Source organism: Acinonyx jubatus, chromosome C1 (genome assembly GCF_027475565.1).
Source record: "Acinonyx jubatus isolate Ajub_Pintada_27869175 chromosome C1, VMU_Ajub_asm_v1.0, whole genome shotgun sequence".
Classification (NCBI taxonomy): domain Eukaryota; kingdom Metazoa; phylum Chordata; class Mammalia; order Carnivora; family Felidae; genus Acinonyx; species Acinonyx jubatus.
This window is the reverse complement of record NC_069381.1, coordinates 155,336,492-155,354,186: the sequence shown is the minus strand read 5'-3', so window position 1 is coordinate 155,354,186 and position 17,695 is coordinate 155,336,492. Positions and strand designations below refer to the sequence as shown.

Genomic DNA, 17,695 nt, shown 5'->3' with positions numbered 1-17,695 from the left:
TCTTAAACAAGACAAAAAAACTTAAAGTAGACTTGTCAGACTACATAAAAACTTAAAGCTTTTGTATAAACAAATGGTAAAAACTAGGAAAATATTTATAACAAAAATTAACACACCTGATAACTCTAATATGTGTAGTGCTCTAAAATTGGTTAGAGAACAAAAATAAACAAAATAATAAAGGTTAAAAAATAGTATATGGACAAACCACAAAAAAGAAATGCAGCAGGACAATGAACAAATGAAGAATTGCACAACCTTATTAATAGAAAAATACTAATAAAAGAATGAAGCACCATTTTCCACCTATAAAAACAATTGTGAATGACAACTTCCTATATTTGTGAGGATGAGAAGAAATGGACGCACTCATAAAATATTGGTTATAGTTTGAATTCTTTCAACATTTTTTAGAGAATAATCAGGTATGCAAGTCCTGTGACTAAAATTTGTATGAGTTAATTCTCTCCTATTTTGTGACAATATGCATTCAAGGGTATTTTTTATATTGATCAAAAAATTAATAAAATCCCCTGGAAACTACCTGAATATCCACCAGTGGGAAAACAGTTGAGTGAGTACATCCCTACTAAGGAATATTAGGCAGCTATCTTTAAAGGTGTTAATGTAATGATCCAGAGGGATGGTTATGTTACAAGAAGTGAAAAAAAATCAAAGTACAAAGTAGTATCTAGACTGATCCCTTTTTGTGAAAATGTTTATTACTATATATGTGTATATATTTTGTGTCTTAAGCTGTATTACTTTAAAAAATTTTTTAAAATATTGATGGAATATAATGTTAAAAGAAAAAATAAGGATATCCCAAAGAACTATTTAGCTATTTTTCAAATTCTCTATAATGCCTAACTGTCCTTGCCAACCCGAAATTCTTTTGTTCTTTTTAACAGTGGTAAAATATACAAATCATAAAATTTACCATTTTACCCATTTTTAAGTGTACAATTCAGTGGTATTAAGTATATTTACATTGTTATGCAACATCACCACTATCCATATCTAGAACTTGTCATCATCCCAAATTGAAGCTCTGTATCCATTAAATATTAACTTCCCATCCCACTCTCCTCCCAGGCCCTGATAAAACCACCATCCCATGCTGGCTCTATGAATTTGACTATTCCAGGAACCTCATATAAGTAGAATCATACGATTATTTGTCCTTTTGCGGCTGGTGTATTTCGCCTAGCTTAATGTCCTCAGGGTACATCCATGTTGTAGCATGTGTCAGAATTTCATTTCTTTTTTAAGGCTTGAATAATATGCCATTGTTTGTATAGATCACATTTTGTTTATCCACTTATCTGTCAATCAACTTGGCACTTGGGCTCCTTCTGCCTTTTGGCTATTGTGGATAATGCTGCTATAAATATAGGTGTATAAGTGAATTCCAAATTTAACTTTGACTCCTGTGTTCAAGGAAGTTATTATCAATACATGGGAGGGAATTCTTTGGACCACAGAGTTCATATTCCATTTGAATCTTCAATATAATATGCAGAGGTAAATTATTCTTGCATCGCATTTCCTTAGCACCTATCGTTACCTACTAGCTTACCTGTGGTTGTTTTAAATAATGCTAAAGCCTCTACAATTTTGACAAAAGGCATTGCAGTTGTTCCCACACAAGTCTTTTCTACACAGAAGGTGCCAACCTTTGGTCACATCTGCATAACTGCAACTGAAAGAAGAGTTGGAACCATCAAATAATTTTCATTATAAATAATAATTACTATGAGTGTCCATTCTCCACTTATATTGAGACTGAACCTTTTTTGTCCATTTTGTGTTGACTGAACAGCCAGCTATTAAGTCAGGATGTGATTTTGTACTGATGAACAAGCTAATTTCATTGAGAAAGAAAGTGGTCTCTTATAATAGTCTTGTACAAATTTTAAAAGTATAATTACAGAACAATCATCAGTCTTCACTGGATAATCAGAAATATTACCATATGACCAACGCCTGGGCATTTCCAAGCAGACCAAATGCATAGGCATGTGAAATATATGCAGCCCACACTTAGCTGAATTAATCTCACACTGACTGCTTGAGCTCTGACACCCATGAAATGAGATTAGACAATAGATGAGCTTCCAAAAAACCATGAATAAAAGGGACTTTTATTAACCCAGCCTTCAAATGCATTAGGGAGTTCATTATTTTAAAAAAATCTTTCTAAACATAGAACTACCAAATGACCCAGTAAATCCACTCCTAGGTATATATATCCAGAAGAATGAAGACAGGGACACAAATGGATATTTGTACATCAGTGTTCATTCATAGCAGCAGTATCCATATGGTCAAAAGGTGAAAACAACCCAAGTGTCCATCAACAGATGAATGGATAAACACAATGTGATATATACATATAATGAAATATTATTCAGCTTTTAAAGGAATGGAAGTCTGATATGTGCTACAACATGGATGGACCTTGAAAATATTAAGCTTAATAAAATAAGTTAGGCACGGAAAGATATTGTATGATTCCATTCAGGTACCTAGAAGAGGCAAATTTATAGAGGCAGAAAGAAGAATAGAGGTTGTCAGGGGCTAGGGAGAAGGAGGAGGTGGGGGGTTATATTTAATGGGTACAGAGTTCTTGTTGTAGATGATAAAACGAGTTTGGACAGGTGCCTGAGTGACTCACTTGTTTAAGTGTCCAACTCTTGATTTCAGCTCAGGTCATGATTTATGGGATTCTCTCTCTCCCTGTCTCTCTCTCTGTCCCTACCTCACTTGTGTGTATGCTGGCTCATCTTCTCTTTCTCTCTCTCTTAAAGAAAAAAAAAAGATTTTAGATATAGATGGTGGTGATGTTTACACAATACTGTGAATGTATTTAATGCCACTGAATTGTACACTTAGAAATGGCTAAAACGATAAGCATCATGTTATGTATATTTTATCAGAATAATTTTTTAAAATAATCTTTTTAGTATAAAATTGCCTTTTCACATAGTGGTATTTGTTGAAAGAGACTGTGTGTCTCAGATTGGTTGGTTGCTTTTGGTTTGCAGGCGACTGGCTCTCAAATCGGGATGATGGTCAATTCCTTCACTAACATCACTGTGGCCATGATCATTGCCTTCATCTTTAGCTGGAAGCTAAGCCTGGTTATAGTGTGCTTCTTCCCCTTCTTGGCTTTATCGGGAGCCATACAGATCAGAATGTTGACAGGATTTGCCACTGAAGACAAGCAGGCTCTGGAGATAGCGGGCCAGGTAATCTTACAGACCCAATTTTCAAACTGCTTACAGCTAAGTGGCTGTCAGACAAACCACTGAGAATGAGTTGTACAAAGAGACTTAAGAAAGCTGTTAGGCTACAAACGTTAATCTTTGGAAACCTCCCACTAGCCTTTTTTATATGTGCCTTTGCCCCAAGGCCGTGACAACAAAGCTGTGATGCTGTGAGTGTAAACAGGTGTAGAGAAACAGCGGGGCAAACACAGAGGGTTACATGTTCAACTTCTTTTCCAATGGTTATTTCCTCCACATTCTAGTTTGGTGTATTCTTATTTGCAAGAGTGGAGAGTTCAGCTTTCCGTCTACTTGGTTTTTTTTAGCTAAATGTTTTTCCCAGGTCATGCTGCCCACACAGAGAGGAGCTACCATCTTTTTAATGGCAGATAATTTTAATTTTCACACTTTACTGTCTGCTAGACTTAGGACAAATGTCTTTCCCAAACAGAACTATGAGATGCAATTTAGTTCTCAAATACTCTTAGGTTTCAGCGATGAACTTTTAAAAGTGTGTTCTAATGAGTATCTTGTACCGGGGGTAAATGAGGAGATGGTGGCATAGACATTTATCAGGTATAAAATCATGTACGCACACATACACACCTTTATTCTCTTAACAAATTTACTGTTATCTAGGTTTCGTATCTTAAGAGAGGAGATGTAAACATCGCCCAAGTAGACAGAAGCCAAAAAGTTTCATATGCCAATGGGAGAGAGTAGCCCACCTTTGTGCTACTTTAGGACAGGATGCTAATTCAGAAACAGTGATTATTTACCATAGTGTATAGATTGAAACAACTACAAATTCATAGTATAGACTAAAAGATAAACTTTATACTTATATAATATTTGGTCAGATTATTTTTTAAGAAAATAGAATCATATTTTAAATTTGTATTATTAAATATATTTTGTCTCAGAAGACATCTACAGATATTGTTTTGGACATTTCAATAAATTACCAAAAAAGCTAAAAAGTTTTCAAGGATAAGCGTGTGTACATTTGTTCTCTTCTCTCTTCTACAAGTGGAGACAAAAAAAAAAAAAAACAAAACATGTTAGTATTAATTAGAACTTGAGTTTAACTGCTTCATGATCCAGGTAGGTTGATGTCCGACAAGTTCTTTGATGTTTAGATGATGCCTCCATCACAGATTTGTACCACATTTTGCCATTTACCCCACATTAAGTCCATGTAGCACCTGACATGTCATGAGAGTAGTTATTTCTGCTCTTTAATTCCTAAGACTCCTTTTCATTCTCCAGGTTACAAATGAAGCTCTCAGCAATATCCGCACTGTTGCTGGAATTGGAAAAGAGAGGCAGTTTATTAAAACATTTGAGATTGAGCTGGAGAAGCCATTCAAGACAGCCTTTCGAAAAGCGAACGTTTATGGATTCTGCTATGGTTTTTCCCAGTGCATAGTGTTTGTTGCTAACTCTGCTTCCTACAGATATGGAGGTTACTTAATCCCCAATGAGGGGCTCCATTTCAGCTATGTGTTCAGGTGAGGACTATCATGCCAAGGTCATAAAAGATCGACACTCTAGGGAGGAATGGCCTGGTTCCATCAGGCAGCTCTTGCTGCTTAACAAACCATACCAAATTTGATATCTTGAACAGTTGGGATTGATTATTTCTGAAGATTCTATGGGCTGTCAAGGTGTTCTTCAGAACTGGATTGATTCACTCAGGCTTCTGAGTGGGCTTCTGTCTCCACCTGACTTCTCTAGCAGGTTGGCTTGTTTTCTTCATATTATGGTCTCAGTAGTCCAAGTACAACAGAAGAAAGTAAGCCCCAATGCCCAAGGTGAAACACTTGAAAAGTGTTTGCATTTTCTAATATCTCTCTGGCCAAGGAAAGTCATACAACCAAACCCAGATTTAAAAAAAAAGAGAATGAAATCTACTTTTCAATGATAGGATCCGATTGTGTTTCTCCTTTATTGTCACACTGTTGTCACACACACACACTTCTGATCCCTGATTGGGTGTCCTACAGTTCAACTTAATTCTGACACCTTCTACCTGGAGACAGCATCGAACCCCAGAGCCTAAGGATGCAGTCCTGCAAGACTGCCCAAAACACCTTCCTCAGACTCTTCTTCAGACACCTTACCTTTCCCTGGAGGTGAGGGGCTGGGATAGGACTGAAATTTCCAATTTCTACCTCTAATTGTGTGGTTGCCTCCCCTGGCAACTGCAACCAGCCCCCATCCTTAGGTTAATAGGGGCCTTCCAAAGTCACTTCATTAACACAACAAAAGACACCTTGATGGTTCTCCAAATTTAGGAACTTCCAAGGGTTTAACAGTTGTGCCAGGAATAGGAGCCAAAAACCAAATACATGTTTCTTACTATAAATCACAATATCACAGAGGAGTAAAAAAGCTATATTGTAAAGGGATGTGTACAGAGTAATAGGATAAATGAACCATTGATACAGTTTATTATACTGGTTAATGCTGAGGAAATCTAGAGGCCTTGGATCAGATGGTTCATAGAACCATCTTATTAGAACTCTGCCTCTTGCAAGGAAGACATATTTCCAGCTGAATCCTCCTAGGTAGAGACAGCAAAGGCCAGGACAGGGGAATTATGTTCCTTTCTTATAGTTCAAGCCGGCTCTCCTGATAAGATTAGCTTTGAGTTCAGTGTCTCACATTTCTAGAGGTGAGAGCCAAAGTGTGTCAGGGTACCAAAGGACTGGATACTCATGTATACGGGTGTAGCGGGGGTGTTAGAGGGATAAGGGCGAGGTGGTCTGAGAAAGCCTTGGAGGACATTAGGAAAAGTGGTCCCAATAGAAATCTGTTCTTTTGGGTTTGTCCTCAAGCCATGAGTTCTGTCTTCTTGCCTTCTATCTTTCTTTTAGAAATACAGAAGAAATTTCTTCTCCTGCTCAGTATACCCACTCCAATCAGGAAAGCTTCTTTTCCAAATCTTTGCATATTGAGAGCTGTTAACCCAAATCAGAAATCACAGACTGTTGACTTCTTAGTTTATGTCAGAAATTTGAAGAATTGTTGGACAATATGTAAAAATTGGGAAACTATAGAAAATCCCCAACTTCTGGCTTCTCTTTAAAAACTGACTCCCTCTCTCTCTGCTTCCCACTCCCCACCCCCGTGTTCTCTGTTTCTCAAAAATAAATAAACATTAATTTTTTTTTTTAAACTGAAAGATCATCTTCCACCATTTCCCATTTTGTTCCAGGTGCTTTTCATTGCTTTAAGCTTTGGGCTGGGATCCTGGAGATGTTTGGCCTAAAAGAATTCCTGCTTATGAACAAGCTGTTCATAAGGCACAAACACACTCCCTCCACCACCGCAGAAGCAGGCCCTCTGGGCATGGTGATGCAGATGGTCAGCTTGGGAGGATGCCCCTCACATCATCATCTGTATAGCACCAGAGCTCTCTCTCACCATATTTATCACTCATTTATCCCTTCACCCATTTCCTCATTAATTTTGCACATGTTGAATATGTTAGAAGTTGGGATAAGTACTGTAGAAGCAAACGGACAATTTTATTTTTCTCATGGTGTCTGAAGCGTGAATGACACCCATGCTTCATACTAGCGATGCTTCACTAATCATTATCTTTTATGCACTTATTATAGATTCGAAAAATGTTAGCTTTGTGAGAACTCAACCCGATCTGATGATCTTTCAAGCCCCCTTCCTCCTTTTTTAAAAATTCTCAGGAAATTTTTTTTTCTCAAACAAACCTTTGAAAAAGAGGCCATTGTAGCTAAAGCAGGGTTTGGAGGTGTGAATCCCCCTCGTTCAATTTTCCCCTCACCATGTTGACATAGAACACCTCGGAAAACTACCAGTGTCTCCAAGCCCCCATTCCCAACAAGTCGAAGGTGACCTGCTCAAAGTTGCTCAATTCTTTCCTAGTAGAACCAGGGCCGGGCCCCCAGACGTCTGCCCCTTAGGCTGTCACACCAACCATGCCACACTCCTTCTCTACCTAGGTGTCTGTCCAATTACAGGGTGATCTCTTCAGTGATACTAAGTGCGACAGCTTTTGGAAAAGCCTCCGCTTACACCCCTAGTTATGCCAAAGCTAAAATATCAGCTGCACGCTTTTTTCAACTGCTGGACCGACAACCCCCAATTAATGTGTACAGTAGTGCAGGTGAAAAGTGGGTAAGTACTGAGGGAATAGGAGGGAGAGGGAGGAGGACTGTGCACGTGTGTGTGGTGTGTATGTGTGTGAACAGCTAGTCATACAATACTACCTAGCACTTTCCTGCAGTATATGGGTTCATTCACATGAATGTAGAATACACAGACAATAGATTTATAAGTGTAAAGGAATGAAGTAAATTAGCATTAAAGTTTATTCATAAATCTGGCATTTGAATAAGGCAATGGTATCCAGTGAATGCTGAATTCTGTGTAATATAAAGCACACTGAGTTCCAGAATGAATGAAACTGGATATCTTTTGAGACCTACCCAACCACCATGTTTTCTACTAATGTTCTGGTATGGAATGCAGAAAAACCAGTTCTTCCTGTCCAATAATATCGATTTAATTCATGTTTATCTAGATTAATGTGGACTCCCTGAAAACCAATTTGATATCAACAAAATATCTTTTCTTCTAATTGATAGTCCCAACAGGTATTTTTTTTATCTTCCCCAACTATTAAAAAAAATTTTGTTTAATGTTTATTTTTGAGAGAGAGAGAGAGAGAGAGAGAGAGGGAGGGAGGTAGAGGGGGAGGGCAGAGAGAGAGTGGGAGAAACAGAATCCAAAGCAGGCTCCAGACTCTGAGCTGTCAGCACAGAGCCCTATGCTGGACTTTAACTCAGGAGCTGTGAGATCATGACCTGAGTCAAAGTCGGACCCCTAATGGACTGAGCCACTCAGGAACCCCCCGCCCAACTATTTTTTAATGTTTTTATTTTATTTATTTATTTATTTATTTATTTATTTATTTTTGAAGGAGAGAGACAGAGCATGAACAGGGGAGGAGCAGAGAGAGAGGGAGACACAGAATTCAAAGCAGGCTCCAGGCTCTAAGCTGTCAGCACGGAGCCCTATGTGGGGCTTGAACCCACAAACTGTGAGATCATGACCTGAGCCAAAGCCGGACGCTCAACCGACTGAGCCACCCAGGCACCCCAATTTTTTAATAATCCAGTGTGTTCAAGAGAGCAAAACAAAACTAAACCCTAATAAAGCTGAACTAAATTCAGAAATCCTTGTAAATTGATCAAATGACCTGTTCCTCCTTCAGCTCAATAAAAGTGAAGCTTCTGCGTTATTAAAGTCTATCCATTTCTAAAATTCATAATTCAGGTAGTACAACTGAAGGTACTACCTTTTCCATACAGACTCAAGTAACTTTCTGAGTCATTTGAAGTTTAATGCTATTATTTGAAATCTGTAGGGGAAGCAGAACTATAAGGGTTTGGACAGTTACTGGCTTCTGTGATGGAATCATATCTACTAGTTGTTCTCTTCCATTCAGAATGAATGGATGACAAGGAAATCCCATTAGGTTAGAATGGGAATGAGAGGTCACTTGTCTTTAATTTCATTGTTCAAGCATCCCTTTGTTCTATACCTGCCAGAATCGGGAACAGAATGCCATTTCATTAAGTGGCTGTCTTTATATTTCACAACATGGCAGCATGCAGTTGAAGGTATCTTAAGCAAGGATTTAAAACTCAGATTTAGGTACATTTTCAGTATTCTAGATTCTAATAGGAGCACATGTAACTCCAATCTTCCCATCCACAGGACAACTTCCAAGGCCAGATTGACTTTGTTGACTGCAAATTTACATATCCTTCTCGACCTAATGTACAAGTTCTGAATGGTCTCTCAATATCGGTTCGTCCAGGCCAAACACTGGCATTTGTTGGAAGCAGCGGATGTGGCAAAAGCACCAGCATTCAGCTTTTGGAACGTTTCTATGATCCTAACGAAGGGAAGGTGGTAAGCAGTGCAAATGCTTTTGAGAATTTTGCTTTCTGCAGAATATCTCCAAGCCCTTAAAAGTGGTTTTCAAGATTACACCTCGCCAGACTCACTCGAACGTGCTTGCCTCGGACACTTTCCCCTATGGATATTGTCTAGTTCCAGTCATTTGCTGGCTGACCTGATTCTACCTTACAATTTCTAATACCATATACTTCCCAGTTCCAGATGGCCTGCTGACCAGTTAGACAAAGAAAACTGGGCACACTGCAAAGCTGGAGATGAGTGTGTTTAACAGAAGCATTTGCTTACCTGTAAATGGAGCAGAATGTGCAAACAAATCAGGAAGCTAATGACCGCGAATGGAAAAAATGACTGGGGTGATGAAGAACGCAATGATAAATGAGCAAGAGAGGGAATTTAGAATGAACAATCTGAGACAATCCTGGTTCAAGAAGCTTAAGTGTAGATAATGTAAAGAACTCAAATTGGTAGTTATGTGCCATAAAGCTTTGGCAAGGATTTTTGAAAAACTGGTGAATTTCTTTGCTTCTTATTTTCTGGAGCATTTCTTTCCCTTTTCTTTCTTTCCAAATAATATATGCAGAGGAATACAAAATAAAATAGGAAAGATTTGTAATAAAAAGCAACCCCTTATGCTACCCTTTCCACCATTCCCCATTTCTCTGCTCAAAGACAACTATTTTTAACTATTTGATGTTTTTAGGTCTTTCAATGCCTCAATGTCTCTAAGTAATATGGTTATGCCACTGTTTCAAGATTTAACAAATTTAGACTCTTTATTGACTTATTCTTAAGAGATGGAAATTTAGCTTACCCTCAACACTTCCCCTTTTTTATGCACCTCCTCCCAATATATATATATATCACTTTTAAAAGTTTCTGTTTGTAAATTTAATTAATATAATTCTGCTTCTTTTCTACACCTACAGATAGCATCTCTTGAATCCTTATTTCCTAAAATAAGAGTAACAATTCTATGTCTATTTTCACCTCTTCCTCCTTCCTATTATTTCTCCATTCCTAATAACTATACTTTTATATTATCAAAATGCAAAACACTAACATTCCGTTTATAACATTTATTATCTTTAATTCTGGGCTGACTCTAAAAGTTAACAATCAACTAACAACTTTTATTATGATTATGTAAATATTGTTCATCCCATTATCAAGTAGTGAGATACATCAGCATTACATTTTCTTTCTTGATTGTTTTTATGAAAGGCTTTTTTTCTGGCATCCTCTGCCTTTATCAAATCCTTATATCCTTCCAATGTCTCTATCCTGCTACCTTTTCTGAGGGGCATGCTTCTTACTCTCATGTCTACAACTGCCTGGGCTAATTACAACCTGTGCCTGTTGAACAGTTGTCACCCTGAGTTTCCTGAATGTTTTCTTGGATTAGATCCGTTATTTCCTAATTCCCCTATCATCCTCTTTCGTGGGTTTCACTTTCCTTTTGTTGGAGTGCATCCATCAGTAGTTTTCTAAGAAATGATTCAGAGGCATAGGTCTGAAAATGTTTTATTCTGATCTACAAGTGATTGTTTAACCCTAATATTTTGAAATAAAGGCTTTTTTGAGTTCCCTGGGTAGTATAAACTTCACTGCAGTGAGGACAGGTCACTTTATGAAGAGAAATGCTGAGAGAAACTCGAAGGAGGCAACTAAAGATTCCCTTGCAAAAAGCAAAGCAAAGAAATAAGCAAAGAGATATTGGAAGAATCCAGGAAATTGTGAAAATAAGGAATAAGAGTTGGTTATATATAACTTATAATCACTTTGTTATTAATTTTGGTTATAAAAATTTTAATTTGTTTAAAAATATGTAGTGATTGATGAACCTAGAAAGCACATTGCACTGGGGTCTGATCTCTGCAAACGAGAGGGTCTAGTTTCCCAAAATGTCAGACTATCCTGTCTATCACCCCAGGTAGACTGTGAACTATAAGACATATAAGGACCCAAATCCTTCACATTTGATCTTTCCAATATTAACATATACGTATATTAAGTATATTTCTCTGAATGTACTCAGTGCTTGTTCTGATCGTAAGTAAGAAGCAATGCCCATGAAGAAATTAGTATGATTCTTTGAATTTCATAAACACAATATATTTTGTTATATTATTGTAAAACATTTCTGCAAACCTTTTTCAAGTAGGAAAAAATACCACGTTTTATGCAATTTTAAAATGTTGTCTTTGAGGCACCTGGGTAGCTCAATTGGTTAAGCCTCTGACTCTTGATTTCAGCTCAGGTCATGATCTCAGGGTTCTTGAGTTCAAGCCCCACGTTGGACTCTGTGCTGACAGCATGGAACCTGCTTGGGATTCTCTCTCTCTCTCTCTCTCTCTCTCTCTCTCTCTTTCTCTCCCTCTGCCCCTCTCCTGCTCGCACATGCTCTCTCTCAAAAATAAATAAACATTACAAATAAATAGATAGAATGAATGAATAAATAAATAAATGCTAAAAATTGTCTTTACTCTTAAGGAAGCTACCAAATGCAGCCTTCAACATTTTCAACACATAATTCCTGTGATCTGCAGTACTGTGTTAGGCCCTGTGGCAAATTCTAAGAAGTATGAAGCATATCTTATGTCTTTTAGGAGTTTACCTTACTAGCTCATGTACAATATTTAGCGAGCTGCTCCAGTAGTTAATTAGGTATTAAATTGTGCTTTGCAATCTATAAGTACTATGGAAAATGAATAGAGGAAGATGAGCCAGGGCTAATTGTTGAGTAATGCCTTATATCTTTTCCCACTAGTGTTTGCTTTTTCCATTGCTAAGAATTTATCTACAATATAGTGTGTTCACACCATTTAACATAATCTGTTTCTGAAACCATAGGGCCAAACACTTTATAGTAGTATGTTAGACACACTTCACCTTTACTATATTAAGGCTTTTAAGTGAAACAGCTTAAATGGTAGATATTTGAGTTCCTGCACTAAATTGCCTAGCTAGATCATGAATTACTAGAAAATAGAGATTATTTTTTCTTTATATAGCAGACAAAAGACTCCCTAGCATGATGCCCTTGTGGCAGAAAACTTAATATATGTTTGTTGATTGACTAGGTGAATAAATGTACTCCTTCCTTACTTGAGTCTATTATCTCATGTTAGTATCAGTAAAATCAAGGAAATAGGTTTAATTGCTATATTGTCCAATAGCTTTTTACATAGAAAAACCTGTTTGATAACCTGTGGAGTCTCAAAATTGAGCAATTGTTCATACTTGTAAAGGATGTGCTACACCAAAGTATAAGGGGAAATTTGTTTTTAACAAAATATTGTGCTGGGTGCCCTTCTTGTTTCAAATACCTACACAGCTAAATTTTGGGAAACAAACAAAACCATAGTCTGATCATAACTTTGACACCACTTCTGACAGATACTACCTCCAGAGGTCAAAGGCAACATCACTTATTTATGATTCCTGGGATTTTTATCTCTCAAGTAAAGTCTTATATAATACTACCTCTAGAATATGAAGGTTCCTCACTGCTAGAATTCTAGAACTTAATGCTCTGCCTGTCACCTCTATTGGCAGATGATAGATGGGCATGACAGCAAAAAAGTAAATGTCCAGTTTCTCCGCTCGAACATTGGAATTGTTTCCCAGGAACCGGTGCTGTTTGCCTGTAGCATAATGGACAACATCAAGTATGGGGACAACACCAGGGAAATTCCCATGGAAAAAGTCATAGAAGCTGCAAAGCAGGCTCAGTTGCATGACTTTGTCATGTCACTCCCAGAGGTGAGTACCTCAGGTCACCTCCTTATGGGTGATGGGGATGGGTGGAGGTAGAACGGCCAAAATGTATTATGACTGTGGCTCAGAGAGAAGGTCAAAGTCAACACGGTTTCTTTCTTAGTGCCCTAGGATTGTCTCTGTCTTTTAAGCAAAATAAATGGCCTCCACCAACATACTCTTGAGCTTTGGGAAGTATTATATCATCCAGTGCAAAGGATGCCATAGAACCTGTTATACCTAAAGCAGTATTATACTGAGCATTAGTGTAGCGTGGTGAGAAACAATCCTGAGATTCAGAACAGACATAGGTTTGAATCCAAACTCTGCCACTTACTAGCTGTGTAACTTTGGGGCAGTTACTTATCTTTTCTGAGACTCGATCATCTACAAAATGCAAAAAATTACATGAAAATGAAAGAATACACAAGATAGTCATTATGCTGCTAGTATTATTGTCATCCCCATAATTTCATTACTTGGCTGCATTTACTGTGCCTGATGAGGTAAGTTGCATCTGCCCTGATGCATCTCACTTTTCCAGAGCTAAGTTTGAACTTAGTACAATATTGACTTTGCATTTTTCCATCCACCAAGAGTCTCTTGGTGGTTGATCACAAAAAAAAAAGTTAACACATGGAAACTAAATTTTAGGAACCAAACTTTTAACCTTTGGACTTCTTTTAAATACCACTTTTAAATTACTTTTTTTTTTTTGCACGTGATTATGTTTATAAATTTTGTGCTGTTTGGGGTGGCTTTTTCCTTTTTTTTGTTTTGTTTTGTTTGTTTTTTCACAAAGGCCCTTAAGTCTTAGCTTGATTCTAACCTGGGTAGCTCAATCCATGAGCATGTGGAAATTACTGTGTACTGTATCCTGAATGAAAAGCAAAGCTTGTGTTCCCTCTGGAAGATTCATTTATTCCACAAATCTTTGTTGAGCACCTTCTCATTTTGTGGGAGACAGTGGCTCAGAGGCAGTTTATTGCCTCTTTCTCATATGGATTTAACCCATGGTACCCTCCACTGAGCATTTTTTCTCCACGAGGACAAAGTAGGCTGTCATGATTCTCACTTGGTGTGGTTAGCATTTGTCAGGAGGCAAGGGAATCAGGGGAAGGAAACACACCTTGTTGTGGAAGGCAGGGGAGAGCAGTGGTCAAGGGCAAAGTCTCAGAAACATGACACACGTGGATTTCGAGTTCTGCTTTTTACTTGTCTTTGCACAATTTTCTTACCTGTCTGTGCCTAAGTTTTGTAATCTGTAAAGTAGGGAGAAAATTATTTCTGTGAGTATTAAATGATCATCTGGCTAGAATAGTTAACACGATGCCTAAAGCATCATAAATATTCTGTGAATGCTAACTATTCTTTATGTAGCCATGCCTAGCATCTAGCTAGGAATTTTCCTTCATAATTGCAGTAAATGTATGGACTAGTGATTAACATCTTCATTTTCCAGGCAAGTTTGCTGCTCACAGAAATTTAGGTAATTTGATCATGCTCATAGAGCTACTAGACAGCACAGTGAGGATTTGTAACTAAGCTTATGTTCCAGAATGATGTCTCCCCAATAAGAGAATGGACCAGGAGATCTCTCAAAGGGCCCTTGCATTCACAGGATTATTCCATCTTGGAAAGCTCTTCCAGATGAGAGTTTGGAAATCCGGAATCTTAAATCAGAGAGATCTCATAGACAGGGAGAAAGAAAGAAAAAAAAAACACCACAAACCTAAAATAAATGCAGAGATGGAGATATAAAATCCCCTAATTTCCCAACAAATGCTATATATTTTTTATATTCCTAAATGGGTTTTATATCCTTTATAGAAGGACTCATTTATTATTCCTAATTTAAAAAAAAAAACAAAAATTGTTTAAATCCTCAGAGAGGTGATTAATGTGGGCTCCATACAGCATAGGAGCAATGACTGTTTCTGGGTCTCAAACTCACCATACTTTTTCCAGAAATATGAAACTAATGTTGGGCCCCAGGGGTCTCAACTGTCTCGAGGGGAGAAACAACGGATTGCTATTGCTCGGGCCATTGTACGAGATCCTAAAATCTTGCTACTAGATGAGGCTACTTCTGCCTTAGACACAGAAAGTGAAAAGGTATGTATTGATTTTCTAAAGTCTTAGATCATTATAAATGGGTCTTTTGCTGTAATATTTGCCCTTATGAAATGGCACTATTTTCAATTTTATGATTCATTAACAGTATAAATGGCCAATACTTGGTGGAACAAAAGACAATAATCTAGAGGAAGTGATTCAAAATAAGAATGTTTCAAATGAAAAAGCATATTTTAACTTTAAGAATTGTTGTTAAGATTCTCTAGGCTAGGTGATGCTTTTTCAAGGGCTAGTAGTTAGCTTTCTTAAGTAAAATAATCTAGGTCATCTGTGAGGCATTTCCTATTTTATAATTTCAAAGTTACATGGTAGAGCAGGGAGATAGCACAAAACACAAAGTAAGAGGTGACATCTGATGTGCATGGAAGGAAATGCAATTGAACAAAACAAAACTATGAAATTTACCATTTATAATTAATTCCTTAAAAATCAGGATTCATTTTAAAGAGACCTAAGATGTCCTTAATGAATAACAGTATCAGTAATGACCACTTAACTGCTACCTTACATGATTCCTTTGATTTCATTTTTTGCAAATTAGACCATCAGGTATTGTAAAGTTATATTGTGACCTCATAGTTTGGTTCATTCTTGCTTCACTGAAAGTTCTCAGTCTGTAGAATGCAATTTATTTATTTATTTTTTTTTAATTTTTTTTTCAACGTTTTTTATTTATTTTTGGGACAGAGAGAGACAGAGCATGAACGGGGGAGGGGCAGAGAGAGAGGGAGACACAGAATTGGAAACAGGCTCCAGGCCCTGAGCCATCAGCCCAGAGCCTGATGCGGGGCTCGAACTCACGGACCGCGAGATCGTGACCTGGCTGAAGTCGGACGCTTAACCGACTGCGCCACCCAGGCACCCCTGTAGAATGCAATTTAAATCATTGAGACATTGCATACAGCAAGTACTTATGTGATCTTTTCTCTCCTGTCAAGTCTTTGGGTTTAACCCCTGAGTATAGCAATGCTGCTCAAGTAGTATTAAGCAGAATTCTTGAGATGTTGGGCCAGGGTACAAACATGTGTCTTTGCATCAACTTTCCACCTTCTCTTTGCAGACAGTGCAGGTCGCCCTGGACAAAGCCAGAGAAGGTCGGACCTGCATTGTCATTGCTCATCGTTTGTCTACCATCCAAAACTCAGATATCATTGCTGTCATGTCACAGGGGGTAGTGATTGAAAAGGGGACCCATGAAGAACTGATGGACCAGAAGGGAGCCTACTACAAACTAGTCATCACAGGAGCCCCCATCAGTTGACTTGACTCAAGAACTTCATGTACAGATGATGCACCAATTACAAGAGTGCCATGGGGTTGTGTTTTTTTCTTTAAGGAGAAATGATAATACTTTACTTTTTCAGACATTGTCATATGTTGGGATCCAAGCTAATTTCTAATGACTTTCCAAACAATTTAGTGTTAAATATCTGTATATAGAAAATGAAAGAAACTAGGGTTAGCGTGAGTTAAAATCCAATGGCAAGCAACTGCTTAGCCATCACCCAGTGGCTTCTCCATGCAGAAGCCATTCGCAGTTACTACATGGGAATTAGTGGGAAGGCATAGAGTAAATGAGACTTTGAATTCCTTGAGAGCAGAGGATTGTCCTATGCATTTTTGAAACTTCAGTGTACACAGAGCCTATGCACTTATAATAGGCACTCAACAAATGTTTATCAAGCTGGACCAAGGTCATATGTGAAAACAACAGGAAGACTGACACCCAACTATTTCCTGACTAAAATTTTCTTTCATGTTAAAAGAGATTCATTCATCTTTAAGGATGGGGATAGGAAAAGGAGGACTTTGATACTCTGGATGTTCTCAGAATGGGAAAGGCAGAAAGGGGCAAGTATTCACAAGGACTTACTAGGAAGGGGTATTGATTTGTAGAATCAGGGTGTAGTGCCTAAGGGGTGAAGTCATTAGAATCTACTAATGTGGCTTTTTTGTATAATGCTATGTGAAACTATGACAAAATAAAATGCAGTATTTTTATTTCATGAATAGACTTTGGGGAAACAAAGGACAGCAACCTGGGATAAAGACTGTATCCCAGGCCTTTAGTCCCTGTTGCCACCCTTCGTATTGGTTGCCTGTGTGGAAACAGAAGTATAAACCCTCCTCCTGCAGCAGGACGGCTGCCCTTCCCTAATTCCTGCAAAAGACTGGGTGGGGAATCTCACTGAGAGAAGCTTGAACTTAGAGACACAAGTCACATCGGAAGGGGCAGCTAAACATACAGGAGAAAAGGGGATTAAATTTAAAGCTATAAATACAGAAGCAGAAAAAATTCCAACTCCCTCTTCCTCTGGCAAAAAAAGATTTTAGGAGTAGCCTCTGGGGAAACTGGCCAATCCAAGAAAAGATACCTTATCAGGCCAATGCCTGAAATCCTCCAAAGAAACTCCCCAACCAGATTACTCTACTGTGAAGCCCACCTTCTAACAACACACACCAATTGGCCTTTCAGTGTCTCACTCTTCTACAGGAATAGACTGTCAAGAATCACCAGGCACTGAGGAAATATTATAACACAAAAAGCAAAATGACAACAA

At 37.9% G+C, this 17,695-nt stretch overlaps 1 protein-coding gene across 4 annotated transcripts in view; it reads left to right on the top strand.

The window, feature by feature from the left end:
* Positions 1-17,140, top strand: part of ABCB11 (ATP binding cassette subfamily B member 11) — an 89,310-nt gene extending 72,170 nt beyond the window's left edge. For all 4 annotated transcript variants that reach the window (XM_053215234.1, XM_053215235.1, XM_053215237.1 and 1 more), the window contains 7 exons: positions 3,048-3,251; positions 4,539-4,780; positions 7,274-7,430; positions 9,036-9,233; positions 12,798-13,004; positions 14,967-15,113; positions 16,195-17,140. In XM_053215234.1, the coding sequence (XP_053071209.1) occupies positions 3,048-3,251; positions 4,539-4,780; positions 7,274-7,430; positions 9,036-9,233; positions 12,798-13,004; positions 14,967-15,113; positions 16,195-16,395 (1,356 nt within the window). In that variant the 3' untranslated portion in view covers positions 16,396-17,140. The remainder of the gene's footprint in view (positions 1-3,047; positions 3,252-4,538; positions 4,781-7,273; positions 7,431-9,035; positions 9,234-12,797; positions 13,005-14,966; positions 15,114-16,194) is intronic.
* Positions 17,141-17,695: the final 555 nt, after the last annotated feature.